The following is a 15,453-nucleotide window of genomic DNA, read 5'->3' on the forward strand; positions in this document are numbered from 1 at the left end:
AGCCCCTCCCTCCAACACGTAACGAAAATTTTAAATTATCTTATTGGCTCACTTAAACCAATACGTTTTGATGACGTTGCTGACGGGGACGGTGAAAAATACGTAATTCCTTTTTACCCGCCTCTTCTTTCATAACCCCCCCCCGGTCCCGTGGAAGGGGAACCGGGGCTTTGACGCGCGCCCAGATTACTCTGTTCTCCATTCCTGCTTCTAAAATTACATCTATCCCTGCTTTAAGTAAAGAAAATATATTTATGATGTCATATTTCTTTTAAGACGCTATGACCCGCCTCTTCTTTCATAACCCCCCCCCCGTCCCGTGGAAGGGGTCCGGCTCGGGGTCCGGGGCTTTGACGCGCGCCCAGATTACTCTGTTCTCCAATTCCTGCTTCTAAAATTACATCTATCCCTGCTTTAAGTAAAGAAAATATATTTATGATGTCATATTTCTTTTAAGAAATGTTTCTCGCGTATGGCCTTTATAGGAACGTATATATTTTTTGTCTCCTGTGATAATGTCTACGGATTAAATAACGCACCCCGTAGAGCTTATACTGTGGAAAAAATATAAGATCAAAATTGGCTGAAATAAATTTTTAAAATGGTCCTCCTGCCTGGCCCGAAAAAAAATCTTACCTTTAGACTAAAATTGCCTCGAGCGAGGCTTTCTCCTCCCCTCTTTATATAATATTAAAGTTAAGAAGTTGATATTAAAACTTTATAGGCATTGAAGAGACCTCTATTGGGATTTATATGAAATAGGGCTTAGATTAGTTTTATGACGATAAGAATTATCTTCTTTTAATCTCAATATTACTGATATGGATTGACCTTGGAATGCATGGGATAGTTTTAGGGAGATTATTTTTTGACCTTGGAATGCATGGGATAGTTTTAAAGTTATAGACTAATGTATTATTTTAGGGTAGGTATACATGATAGAGTAACATGCCAAGAAGTCAACAGAATATGTACTGCATGGTGGCCCTTAGCTTTTTATCACCAATAACACCACATTTTCACGCGACAATCTTAGGACTTCACGAGAAGTCTTGTCATATCAAAAGCAAAGTGTGATGACTGCTAACTCGTATAGTAATAGATCCTTCCACGGATGTTAGACAGAGCTTCAAAAAATAGGGACTGGTAACGTTCAAGTCCCATCTAAAGTCTTTGTTTTCCACATATCCAATCAAAGTACAATAAGGTGGTCAAACTTCAGTCTCCATTTTACTAGAAAGAAGTTCTAAAAATTTGTTTTATTAATTGAAGAGGCATACTTATCATTGCTATGTTATTGTACTCCTTGCAACACCGCTGACACGAATATGTAGATCGAACCAAGCTTCTTCGGAATTGTTTCTTTAGTGGCGGACATTGCAACTGGGGATAAAATTGGTAGTTACAGATCGGTACTTACTAGCGCTATTTTTCCCGAATCGGCGAAACGGAAGCCGACTCTATCATCACCTCTAATACAAGTGCTTATTGTTCACATCCAAGTTGTTACAGTATGTCCAAATCCCTCTTTGTTCCGCTAGAATTAGTTGCGTTTAAACTAATATTACCGTCTGCATTCTGTAGATTAGGGATATTTTTGTATCGCTTCTTGGTGCAGTCGACGGTTGTTAAGTTTGACAGTTGTTTAGTTTTCTTTGAAAATGACGAAAGCCTTATTTTGAGGGTTGTAGCTAGCTTTTTCATTTTTTAGAAACCCTGTAATAGAAATGTCGTCTAATTTCTACACTGACTTTAGGAAACTTATAACTGATTTTTTAGTCACATCTACGATGAGATTATTAGTGTGGCCTGGCCTGAAATAGGTGTGGTAATAGGTGTAGTAATTGTACCAAATAATTCGTTCGTCTTTGTTTGAAGAGAGAGGAAAATTAAGGGGAATCTTTCGTTTATTAGTTTTTAGAAGGGATAGGTTTATAGTATAGGTTAAGGGTTGAATTGATTTGAAGTAGCAAGGTTTAACACTGTGAATTGTGTTTTCCGTTCCATCGTTAGGAATAGTCAAACCTTTAGTATTTCTTCAGGTAAGTTCCGGGATACTGGATCTTGTTCTACAGAGTTCGCTGACACAGGGTTATGGCTACTGTTTAGTAAAATTGTTTATATCCTCCTGTGTTTAGAGCTAAACCATCAAATTATACATGTTTATCCCAGTAATTTCAGTCAGCACTCCATTAAAATGTAGAACCTCCAAAAATATATATATATTTTTTTTCTTCGAAAGGTTCACGTAGAAAACAATTTTATATAAGTAAACAAATGGAGAATTTTATTGGCGTTAGTTACATAACTCTTGCCTATTGTCTGAAGTATATAAAATCGTGCGTGATCTCTAGACCCTTAGTATCTTTTGCAGCTAAGGAAAATGAGTGAGAAAAACTTTATGGCTGGATAAAAAACTGTTTATTGCCACCCCCTTTAGTTGTTCGAGAAAATGCTTCTATGGGAAAGTAACCCACATTATCTAAACGCTTCTTCACAAACGAACCTTCTTGCTTAAGACGCCTTCACGAACATCGGAGAAAACGTTTCCTAGTAGTCGATAAATATTTTGGCTTCGAGAAAGGATTGTTTGTGAAGTCACCTTTAAAACCCAACTCTTAATGTTATTTTCGGGACATTTGGTCAGTGCCCCGATTTCAAGTAGCGATAAACGTTTCCCCTAACGCTCATCTCAACTACCAGGGCTACCATAGACAAATGGTTGGTTGTAGAATTGTGTGTAAAAATGTTTCCGATATTATAAATATCCTGAAAGAAATTAAGTATAGGGTTATTTTTATTTTTTGGAGATTGGGTGATATACCTTAGCGGATAATGTTACTGAAAAATCTAAAGGGGTAGCTAAGAGAACAATATTTAACAAATCGTGCGCAATAACAGTATCAAAACCCTCGTCAAACGTTTAAATTTAATTTGCAATTAATTATTAAGCGTAAAATAATTTTAAAGAAAACTCAGAATTTCTTCGGGTCATCGGACTGTCAGACATCGTTAAAACTATCCAAAAGTGGGGGGGGTCAAATAGATACTGGTGTTGGACCACCCTTGTTTCCTTAAGACCTAGCATTGATAGGGTTTGTGGACAACAAAGACGCTAGATATGGCTTCCAACAAAAGGACTTCGGTGCAGGACTGGTAACTTAATTTGAATCAACGTCCAATATCAAGCTTTTGCCTTCAGAAATTCTGGAATTAATTCAAACTTTATGATCAGTTTTTAACTTGGAAACCTTTGCTGAATGTATAAGTTTGTATGCAAATTTCATCTCTTTCTCTCGTATAGTTCACTGTCCCTTTAAAAGGTCAGATTGGGCTAGGCGCGCAAGAAGAGAAAGAAAAAAAATTCAAATCTCCCTTTGTAATGTTGGGTTTATTTCGTGAGCTGACGATCTGTCACGATTTTAGTAAAATAGCTACTGTCTTCATCTTGAAAAATTCGTGACGATGAAGTGAAGTGAAGGGGGTTCGATATGAAACCCCATAATACTCCTTTTGGGAAGCGTTATTTAATACAAAACACTGTTTCAACCATATGAAAATCATTGGTCCACAATTATCTGACAGACTGTATAGGCTATGTAGAGCGAGGATCTACGTTATAATGCAAAAAACAGGGTGCTTGGAAGAATGGTTATTTAGCTTCAAAATTCCAGTCCAATGAGTCGTTTTCTGTAAATACGTGTAAGTCTTTGCTCCTCACGCTTAACTCGTATAAATTTTAAACGATTCTTTAGAAATGTTATTATATATAGCTGCATGGTTCACAAACATTATAGTTTTTATCAATAATGGTCTTGGAAAATTAGGGCCAAGAATGCTAGCCAAAACAATCTTACACTTCTAGTTGATTCAAATACCATTAATAACTTATGGTAATACGAAACAACTTGGCTTTTATTCAATTCCATATTTTGATTTCCGTCATGCAATCGAATTAATTGCTGTTACGACTAAAATACCATTATTATGGCGTCTACCGGAATGAAAAATTGCCCCTCTCAATGAATTAAAACAGGCAATTATCTAAAACCAAAAGTAAATCAAGTAGAAGTAACTAAACTCTTCCAGTAAAGACTTCACCGCGTCAGAGCGATATAATAGCCTGTAACCATAAGTTCATAAGATATGTTCCATAAGTTTGTCATTGGTTACAAACTGGACCTTGTCATGAATGAAGTGGCGTAGGTCATAGATTCAAGGTAAAGCGACTCCTGGTGAGTTGGGCGCTATCAAAGGCTTAGTAATGCAGACTAAATATGAAGATGGAAGTCCTGAAAAATTACCCGAGTGTAGGACTTCAATTCTGGCTTGTCGTTCTCCCTCGAACTAGTTATCTCGAGCTGTAAGTCTCTAGCATTAAGAAGTATAGGAAGTGTCATACTTATGGAAGTAACATATCTTATAAACTTATGCTGTAACTAATTATTAATGTCTGAAACTATAGGGACATGTCCGCTGAATTATAATATAGTTTCGGTTTAATATATTGTGTATACATTAACGTTTTTCAAGCACCTTCAAATGGGATTTAACTTTTATTTTATTCCGGTGCGGCGGAATAAGGTATATTTAAATGGCGCACCCTTTTTACTCGTTGTATTCCAGGTAAAGCTGTGGGAAAAATGGTTTCACATTCTCATAGCCTCTTGATGATTACGAAGAATGAAGCTTAAATCCTGACACTCCCCCTTGTGGGAAATAGCTATGAAAAACGTTCAAAGAAAAGTGAAGCTTATTTCTTTCCTACAAATAGATTGTACCTCTTATTAATTAGTATGTTAATTTGTCTAACATCGCGTTTTTCCAAGAATGAAAAGTGTAGACATTTTTTCAATATATTTGTGACAATTTTCGTGTAACTTCAAGTGTAGTATAATATACAGGGCCTCCATAATGAGTTATTTAAGGGAAAATGAACCTGTCAGTAGACTGTTTTAACCTATAGATGGTTTTCACACATGTATAATTCATACCATTTACACCAGGAGACCGCTCTACCTGGAGGACAAAAAGCAGACGGATTTCTGTCCTCCAGGTAGCCCGGCCTCCTGGTGTAAATGGTATGAATCCTCCATGTGTGAAAACTGTCTATTGACCTATCCAAACCTTACACAATCTAATCTAACCTAACTTATCCCCTTTGGCAGTGTATTTCGGTAAACTACTACTATTATATCTAGTCAAATATTATTTTACACGTTTTCTTTTATCTACAGATAAGTATAATGTTTGGCTTGAATACATAAAAGCTTAATTGGATGCCTAAAAAGCGACATTATGACTAAAAACTCGGTTATCATTAATTGATGTTTTAAGAAAATAACATTTTGGTAAAGCGTTACAACTTGACCAGTTCAGTATCCCTTTGTTATTAATATTCGGTTGTCAATGCCGGCAGATTTCCGGGCGCCTTGTAAGTAGTGTAATATTAACTGTGTTGCCCCTTTCTTAGAAGTACAAAACATTTTATGTCGAGATTCGCGAAGTAACCACCCCCAAGTGTACCCATTAAGAAAAGTCCCTCCAAATGTCTAACCCAGTGTTTCCCAATTGATTTTCACATAAAATGTTAAGTCAAAAATACTGGCTCAAATCTCTTGAAATTTTAATTGGATGTATAAAATAAGGTTTGCGATTTTTGTGCAAAGTTTCAAAAGATTATATCGTGTAGTTTTTTGGTAAAAAAATTAAAACCAGTGAGCTGGTTTAAAGAGGACATTTTGCTCTATTAGATTCTCGATGTCCAAGAAGCTCTCTTATTTACAACCGGAGATATTAAAAAAGGAATTCAATATTATGGGGATATCTGGTTTTCTATTTAATTTTTTGATTTTCTTGGGAAGCGTTTTCGGCCTAGTTCCTTGCAATTAGGGAAAAAATCGAGAACGTTGGTTTAAAGAGGACATTTTGCTCTATTAGATTCTCAATGTCCAAGAAGCTCTCTTATTTACAACCGGAGATATTAAAAAAGGAATTTCACTATTATGGAGATATCTGGTTTTCTATTTAATTTTTTTATTTTCTTGGGAAGCGTTTTCGGCCTAGTTCCATGCAATTAGGGACAAAATCGAGAACGTTGGTTTAAAGAGGAGGTTTTGCTCTATTAGATTCTCGATGTCCAAGAAGCTCTCTTATTTACAACCGGAGATATTAAAAAAGGAATTTCAATATTATGGGGATATCTGGTTTTCTATTTAATTTTTTGATTTTCTTGGGAAGCGTTTTCGGCCTAGTTCCTTGCAATTAGGGAAAAAATCGAGAACGTTGGTTTAAAGAGGACATTTTGCTCTATTAGATTCTCGATGTCCAAGAAGCTCTCTTATTTACAACCGGAGATATTAAAAAAGGAATTTCAATATTATGGGGATATCTGGTTTTCTATTTAATTTTTTGATTTTCTTGGGAAGCGTTTTCGGCCTAGTTCCATCCAATTAGAGAAAAAATCGAGAACGTTGGTTTAAAGAGGAGGTTTTGCTCTATTAGATTCTCGATGTCCAAGAAGCTCTCTTATTTACAACCGGAGATATTAAAAAAGGAATTTCAATATTATGGGGATATCTGGTTTTCTATTTAATTTTTTGATTTTCTTGGGAAGCGTTTTCGGCCTAGTTCCATGCAATTAGGGAAAAAATCGAGAACGTTGGTTTAAAGAGGACATTTTGCTCTATTAGATTCTCGATGTCCAAGAAGCTCTCTTATTTACAACCGGAGATATTAAAAAAGGAATTTCACTATTATGGAGATATCTGGTTTTCTATTTAATTTTTTGATTTTCTTGGGAAGCGTTTTCGGCCTAGTTCCATGCAATTAGGGAAAAAATCGAGAACGTTGGTTTAAAGAGGAGGTTTTGCTCTATTAGATTCTCGATGTCCAAGAAGCTCTCTTATTTACAACCGGAGATATTAAAAAAGGAATTTCAATATTATGGGGATATCTGGTTTTCTATTTAATTTTTTGATTTTCTTGGGAAGCGTTTTCGGCCTAGTTCCATCCAATTAGGGAAAAAATCGAGAACGTTGGTTTAAAGAGGAGGTTTTGCTCTATTAGATTCTCAATGTCCAAGAAGCTCTCTTATTTACAACCGGAGATATTAAAAAAGGAATTTCAATATTATGGGGATATCTGGTTTTCTATTTAATTTTTTGATTTTCTTGGGAAGCGTTTTCGGCCTAGTTCCATCCAATTAGAGAAAAAATCGAGAACGTTGGTTTAAAGAGGAGGTTTTGCTCTATTAGATTCTCGATGTCCAAGAAGCTCTCTTATTTACAACCGGAGATATTAAAAAAGGAATTTCAATATTATGGGGATATCTGGTTTTCTATTTAATTTTTTGATTTTCTTGGGAAGCGTTTTCGGCCTAGTTCCATGCAATTAGGGAAAAAATCGAGAACGTTGGTTTAAAGAGGAGGTTTTGCTCTATTAGATTCTCAATGTCCAAGAAGCTCTCTTATTTACAACCGGAGATATTAAAAAAGGAATTTCAATATTATGGGGATATCTGGTTTTCTATTTAATTTTTTGATTTTCTTGGGAAGCGTTTTCGGCCTAGTTCCATCCAATTAGAGAAAAAATCGAGAACGTTGGTTTAAAGAGGAGGTTTTGCTCTATTAGATTCTCGATGTCCAAGAAGCTCTCTTATTTACAACCGGAGATATTAAAAAAGGAATTTCAATATTATGGGGATATCTGGTTTTCTATTTAATTTTTTGAATTTCTTGGGAAGCGTTTTCGGCCTAGTTCCTTGCAATTAGGGAAAAAATCGAGAACGTTGGTTTAACTTAGCCGAAAATCAAAGCCGTCAGCTTTTAACGTGGACGTCTATGGGGGGGGAACCAGGAGTTCATAATAACCTCCTTCGGGGGGGGGGGGAGTAAGAAACTGGCCATAGAGCTAACATAGATAATAAACACTATCTATGGTACTAATGGTAAAAATCGCGAACAACAAGATTTTGTCGTTGCGCATAGAAAGGACTAGCCTGTTGATGAACTTACAACTTTACAGTAGATTCGTTCCAAAACTTGGCTGGGATCTCCGTCGTTAAGAAAAATGGCGACTATGGTGGACGTAGAAACACGATGGAATTCTTATATTAAAGATACTGGGAATAAATTTTAATTTAACCACGGAATTCGCACTCACACATATCACAACAAAACATTAATGACGATTGTTTAAATGTTTTGTAGAAAACTAGAATCAGACACAGACGCGAGCTATTTTCGCTCCCAAAATCACAAGATAAAAATAGTGCTAAAGCGGAAGTGTGGAAGTTAATGCGCGTGGGCGCTAAAAAATGGGCTAACTATTTCTTTGGGAGTTAAGCGGTGTATAAATCCGCTGAGCTTTACGGTGAAACTTTGTTGTTACCATAAGTTTATAAGGTATGTTCCATAAACTTATGTTTTTACGGGCTTTTTAACCAGTTTCGTACTTCCCCGTTATTATGAACTCCTGGTTCAATTAATAACTCAGTTTATTCAGCAGAAGACGTAGCGCAGTTGGTAGCGTACTAGTAAGCCACACCGCAAAAAAATTGTTAAAGTTACTTTTATAAAGGAATAGTATTTCATTGTATTTTAGTCGATAATAATAATAATAATAATAATAGAATAGAATAGAATAGAATAGAAGTTTAATGTGCATAAAAAGAATCACGGGGGATTCACGGGATTATACACAGGGAAGGGGTATATACATATTTTAGAAACTATTTACAGCAAGTTAAGGAACAAATTAAAAAACCAAAAAAAAATGTCAGGTAACAATAATAAATGGAATATTTACAAAATTTACAGAGTGACTGAATGAGGAACTATTACCAGTAAATTGAGAAAACATAAATATTAACAATTCAAAGTGAAATACACAAAATTAATAGAAAAACCATGAAAATTTTAAGAAAGAGAAGCTAATTACAGCAAGTTGAGATAACATTTAAAGATTAAACAATTCAAATTTAAGTTCACAAAATTTAATAGAAAAAAGATCAAAATGTTCAGTAAATTTGTTACACGTGCTTTGCATTCGAATTAATGGGTTTAAGCTAATTTTCGGTAAATAAAAGGTGGAGCGGTTTCGCGATGTCCGATAGACCCGAAATTTTAATTTTTCTAAAAGGGCTGGTAAGTAAACAAAGTTATGGAGGAGTTTATATACAAATTTGATTTCATAAAGATCTAAGAGACAGCGCAAAGTTGGAAGGGCTAGAATATCTAGTAAAAATAAATAGTCATAGCGAGCTTTGGGTATGAAATACGTGTGGCAATATTCAACAAATTTTCTCTGAATACGTTCAATCTTATCAAAGAGGTAGGCACTAACGCCACCCCAAGCAACCCATCCAAATACGGCACGAGATCGTACAAGGCTAAGGTACAATAGTCGGAAATGTACAAGTGAGCCAAGTTTCCGGGTAAGTTTTAGGGCTACACCTAGAGTGCGCCTACATCTATTGACACATCCGTGAACATGATCAGAGAAAAGGAGATTTGAATCAAAGACAACACCAAGATCTTTGGTCTTATCTTTGATAGGTATAACAGAATTATCAATAATGTAACTAGTGAGAATGGCTTTACTTATGCGTCGAGTGTAGGTAACATGAACTGATTTTAAAGGATTTATCGGTATATTATTAAGTTTACACCATTGGGCCACAGCGTCGAGATCCCTTTGCAAAAGCAATCTATCGTGGTCTGAATCGACTACTTTAAAAATTTTGTTATCATCTGCAAACTGAAGCAGGTTGGAGTGAATAACTTTGAATTGAAGATCATATAAATATATATTAAAAAGTAGAGGCCCCAGGGACGAACCCTGTGGGACTCCACAATTGACTGGATATGTTACCGAAGACAACGAACCATTGCACTTGATTACGTTTGTACGACTGTGCAAATAATTACAAATCCAATCCAGAAGAACACCGTTAATGCCAAGAATAAATAACTTATCTCGTAAGAATCTATGAGGAACTCTGTCAAACGCTTTGGCAAGGTCTAAGTAAATCACGTCGACTTGACCGCGAGTCTCAACCACAGGGGCGACGAGGTTCATGAAAGCAGCGTGATTTGTGTCCACGCATTTGCTAGGGACAAAACCATGCTGGCAATCATTTGGGAACATGGTAAACCAACGCTGGACGTGGGTATGCATCACCTTATCAAAAACCTTAGCTAGAGCACACAATAATGAGATCGGGCGGTAATTCTTGGAGTCACAAGCGGCACCAGATTTAAATACGGGTACCACAACAGCCTGCTTCCAAAGGGAAGGGAAAATGCCAGTTGAAAGTGATAAATTAAATAATAATAATAATAATAATAATAATAATAATAATAATAATAATAATAATAATAATAATAATAATAATAATAATAATAATAATAATAATAATAATAATAATAATAATAATAATAATAATAATAATAATAATAATAATAATAATAATAATAATAATAATAATAATAATAATAATAATAATAATAATAATAATAATAATAATAATATAATATTTGAAACAAAAAACATGCTATAAAACACGCAAGAATATATAGAGCGCTTGTGTCGTTCATCGCGTGATCGAGTGGGCTATGACTTTCGGCACGTTTTGTCGAGAACTTGACTAGACACTAAAGACTTTTGAGACCGAATCGGTTGGCAGCCATCACGCATCACGATACGAGCTAGGTAAGGAAATATTTACTGTACAGTAAATTAAGTACATTCATTTAATAGATTAATTATAAAAGCAGGTTATTTATTTTTATATTTGTTTTCTAATCGTGGTAATTTTAGGTATCACATCATCAACAAACTTGAACAAGCACGAGTCGACAACTGGGGCTCGATTTTTCATTCATTTAGGCCCTAGAGCGAAGGTCCTGTAAAGCCTACTAATGTCAAGATACTCTAGACCGCCTAATACTTCTTTGTTTGTGCGCAATGTGCCCGATGGAACTAGGTACTTATTTAATCATTTATAATACATATATAAAGATTTTGAACATGACCAAATTATAGTTTAATTTCTTAGTACTTACAAAACAATGAAAATAATTATCAAAGCAATTTTAAGCATTGGTGTTTAAAGGATAGGATAGGGCTATAGAGCGCTTTCAGTATGCTCTTTCCTACGTCATTTGTGAGAGAGAGTTCTTGCCCAACTTGTTTTTGTCGTATTTTTTTGATCTGCCCTTTAATTTGGTCATTGTTCAACACTTCTTCATTAAAAATTAAGAGTGGCTTTCAAAGGTGTGCTTTATAAGGCACAAGCTATGGAATTTCTAAATTAATGTGAAATTAATTAATTTAAATTCCTTAACTTAATTAAAGTCATGCCTTTGAAACCTAACTTAAACGTCATACAACCTTATATATTGGACTCCAGAATGATTAATTAAATTAACGAAGTAACAATCATTACAATAATCTACACAAGTAATAATTAGCGCATAGAAGGAAGTTATATTGCCTAATGAACTTTGTGTTAAATTTATTTTTTAAGACCTGAGGAATTGCGCAGTTTATTCGGTAAATATGGCCCTATTACCGACGTGTATATCCCTGTGGACTACTACACTCGTAGACCTCGAGGGTTTTCTTATATACAATATCCTTTCTTTTGAACTCCAAATTTTGTTCATTATTTATTAAATTGGGGGGGGGGGGGGGGCAGTCATTCTATTACAATTACTTCGGAAACCGTGCATAATGCATATACTACTATACAGAAGATCCTAGGGAAAAATCCTTATAATAAAATGTATATCAATTGAAATTGCTAGACCCAAAAAGGGTTAACTTTGCCACACAGCGAACACGGTCATCGTTCCAATTTTTCAAACTTTGTTTAGCGAGAACTTTAACATCAGCACACAGGGTTCGTAGAGAACCTGGATAGGTCAGGGATTTGGGATTTGGGAAATGCTTTTTTGTCCTAAAACGTCAGGGATAGGTCAGGGATTTGGGAAATGGGAAGTGCTTTTTTGTCCTAAAACGTCAGGGATAGGTCAGGGAATTTGTTTGGTATATCAAACATCGAACAATGCTAAATGTGGGCCAGGTGTAATTATTATTAAGTGGACTCTGGTAAACACCTTGAAATGATCAGGGATATTGGGAAAATTTGGTCAGGGATAAGCTGGTTTTAAAAGTCAGGGATAAAAATTCGTACAAACCCTGGCACTGCCATCCAATTGTGAATTTGGTGCAATGTTTTCAGTTCTATTAGAATCCTTCCTCTTGGATTACAGCTTTAAAAGCTTCAGAGAGTTTTACTTTAAAATGGCAAAAGGAATTGGCCAGATAACAATTTTCTATTGATTTTTAATTTAATTTAATTAAATTATTTAAAAGTCTCAGTTAAATTGTTTTTAAACACAACCAGTCGAGCGGCCTTGGGTTACTTCTTACTATTACCAGAAGGGGATAATAGAAGAAGGATGCCACTCGGTATCCTCTTCATACTTAAGTTATGTAACGTCATTCTTCTCAGGCTCACCCTTTTTGTTTGCTTTCCCGCTCATCAAACTACAAATGGGCATCGCACCGTAAGGTGAATTCTATAATTGTTTGGCACTAAATCCCCAGCAATCAACCCGCAAACCTAGTCTTGGGGTGGGACAAAAATGCACAAGCGCGTCTTGCCAAATATTTCAACGCTAATAGAGTAATGATGAGGGAACTATTTATCGAGTATGTGATTCGTTTTAGTAACCTTGCTCCGAATGGTCCGATGTTGGGAAGAATGACGTTACACTTACCCCGCTTTGTGGTATACTTCTCTCGAAGAGAAGTATTATATACTTCTGCTATTATGTTGTTGGAAAAAAGACAATGCGTTGTATATTGCGAAGTTAATGTTGTTTGAACTACATTGTAGATTGCGAAGTTAATTTTGTTCGAACTACATTGTTTATTGCGAAGCTAATGTTGTTCGAACTACATTGTAGATTGCGAAGCTAATGTTGTTCGAACTACATTGTAGATTCCGAAGCTAATGTTGTTCGAACTACATTGTATATTGCGAAGTTAATTTCATTCGAACTACATTGTAGATTGCGAAGTTAATGTTGTTCGAACTACATTGTAGATTGCGAAGTTAATTTTGTTCGAACTACATTGTATATTGCGAAGTTAATGTCGTTCGAACTACATTGTAGATTGCGAAGTTAATGTCGTTCGAACTACATTGTAGATTGCGAAGTTAATGTCGTTCGAACTACAATGTAGATTGCGAAGTTAATGTCGTTCGAACTACATTGTAGATTGCGAAGTTAATGTTGTTCTAACTACATTGTAGATTGCGAAGTTAATGTTGTTGAAAAAAAGCGCAATACGTTGATGAAGTTTTAGAGTTGATTGATTATGGACATATATTAAAATTAGTAGCAAAATTGTGTCTGGTTAAGCAAGCCGAATATAGAAAGGTGTATATTAAAATATCTTTTCTAATGTAATTACTTGGTTTGTTCCGTTAGAGGTCAAACAAGGTTTTACAAGGGTGTCTGTCTCTCTCACGAGTAAAATGGACTGTAAAGTCTTTGTCAAGCAAGCTTTTACTAACGGATTAAAGAGTCAGTTGGATAAAGAGAACAGTACTTGTATTTAAAGATCAAGGTGTTCATTCAAGCGCCAAGTTTCTTACTTAAAATGGGTTGATTTAAAGAATGCGCCTTTGCCTTGTCTCTACTTTCTGAACAAGCAAGCCAGGCAAGCGATTTAAAGACAAGCTAACATACAGACGTATCGCAGGTATACTTCATATGTGTGTATGTCTAAGCGTGTAATCATTTCATTTTGTTAATTACGAAAGAGACTTAGGCCTTCTATAGTAATTACGGTAGACTTACTTTAATTCGTTGTCAATAGTGGATCTCTTAGCGATTGTAGATATAACTTCGGTACATTATGAACTTAGTTGGATTTACTCGAAGACTTTCGAAAGTGGTAGTCTATTAATAGTACATTAGCTTAAGAGAACGTTTTGTGTCCATAATTCGCAGAAGCTCCTTTTTAATTAAAGGAGTGTATAGTAAAAACCTTAACTAGATAATGTAATCACATTTGAAGACGTAAGAGACGCCGAGGATGCTATGATGTCCCTCGATCGTACTCGATTCTTCGGACGTGAATTGGAAATCGAGTTTGCCCAAGGTGACAGAAAAAGTATGTTATGGCGTTTTTTTGTTTATCTGCTTAAAGGGAGTGCAAAGAAGGCATCGGCGGGGTGGGTAAAAATTATTTGAAATACGTCACAGACATCACGTGATACCAAGATACAAAGGCTCCTCATAGAGTGGAATTGGACATCTAGTCCTGACTCCTTGTTTTTCGCCAGATTGCAGCGCCAATTCCATGAAGTGGTAGTTTTCGAAATAAAACGAACTAAGCTTCTTTGAACTACCCACGCCTCTCCTCGGTCACGTGCCTCTGACGTATTTCAAATAATTTTTACCCACCCGCCTATGCCTTCTTTATAGTCCCTTTAAAGTTCGTAACCTAAGATGCCCTTTGTCAAAGTTAAAAACACTAATGGCCCATTGAAGATATGTTTAGCATAAAGAATGTCTCATATAATTCATAGCTCCAGGAGATATGCGTACCAAGGAAAGGCCTAGTCGCAGAGCCAGGTCTCCACATCATAGCGGACGTCATCATGATCATAGAGGCAGTGGCAGTCGAAGGAGATCGAGATCACCTTATTACAGGGATCGTAGTCCAGGCTACAAAAGGTAAAGAGTTCTTTGAACAATTCAGAGCTTAAAATGCTAAATGAGCCAGGCTTTTAAGTTCCGAATGTTTAAATATAAATGTTGTAGGCGAAGAGGCCGTTACTCATACAGTCGTTCAAGGTCCCGTTCAAGAACTCCTAGGGATAGGAGAAGATCACCGAGCCCTAGGAGATCTAGAAGCGGATCTCGTTCACCATCTCACAGTCCTTCGTCGCGTATCAGACATAGTCGCGATCGAGAATCCAAAGGAACGCGTCAAAATCACAATCAGTCTCCGCAATCGGATCGTCAAGATTCTCCTAGAGATGATCTTGATGGAAGAATGCGTGATGAAGACGAATAAAGATATATTCATAGCTCCAATTTTTAACTTGTTGTAACATTCATTGACTTGTACCTTGGGTTCTGGTTTTATTCAATAAAATCTTAAGATTCATTTTGGATAAATAAATAAATGAATTCTTTGTTTTAAATAATAATAAGAGGTTCAATAGGTATTTGAACAGGTATGGCATGAACTTTGACCAATACAACACGCCATCTCGCAACATATTTGACCATTTGGGCAGCCACTTGCAGTACAAGTGTAATTTTCATCATTGGGGACAATTATGCAATCGCAATTGTTCTTCTCAGTCTCGTTTATAGAAGGACATTTGCAATTTTTAGTCGCATTGCCTAAATTATAAGTTTA

General features: G+C 35.8%; 1 protein-coding gene and 1 long non-coding RNA gene across 3 annotated transcripts; one reads left to right on the forward strand and one right to left on the reverse strand.

Moving 5' to 3' along the window:
• Positions 1–680: 680 nt before the first annotated feature.
• On the reverse strand, positions 681–8,317 carry LOC149654312 (uncharacterized). The gene is made up of 3 exons (XR_016370433.1): positions 8,016–8,317; positions 1,471–2,206; positions 681–1,383 (listed from the first exon to the last, which is right to left on the reverse strand). It is a non-coding gene; the product is annotated as an uncharacterized LOC149654312 (long non-coding RNA).
• Positions 8,318–10,583: 2,266 nt separating this feature from the next.
• On the forward strand, positions 10,584–15,214 carry LOC149654313 (serine/arginine-rich splicing factor 12-like). 2 transcript variants are annotated; one of them, XM_089845765.1, is made up of 6 exons: positions 10,584–10,713; positions 10,822–10,987; positions 11,531–11,635; positions 14,090–14,193; positions 14,612–14,759; positions 14,847–15,214. In XM_089845765.1, exons 2-6 carry the CDS (start codon positions 10,923–10,925, stop codon positions 15,100–15,102), a joined length of 678 nt encoding a protein of 225 aa, XP_089701891.1. In that variant the 5' UTR covers positions 10,584–10,713; positions 10,822–10,922; the 3' UTR covers positions 15,103–15,214. The 2 variants fall into 2 exon arrangements, with proteins under 2 accessions (XP_089701891.1, XP_089701892.1); XM_089845766.1 differs by having other exon boundaries at positions 14,880–15,214.
• Positions 15,215–15,453: the final 239 nt, after the last annotated feature.

The sequence above is a fragment of the Phalangium opilio genome, unplaced genomic scaffold (genome assembly GCF_054372755.1).
Source record: "Phalangium opilio isolate 3A_F unplaced genomic scaffold, DU_Popi_V2 ptg000079l_1, whole genome shotgun sequence".
Taxonomy (NCBI): Eukaryota; Metazoa; Arthropoda; class Arachnida; order Opiliones; family Phalangiidae; genus Phalangium; species Phalangium opilio.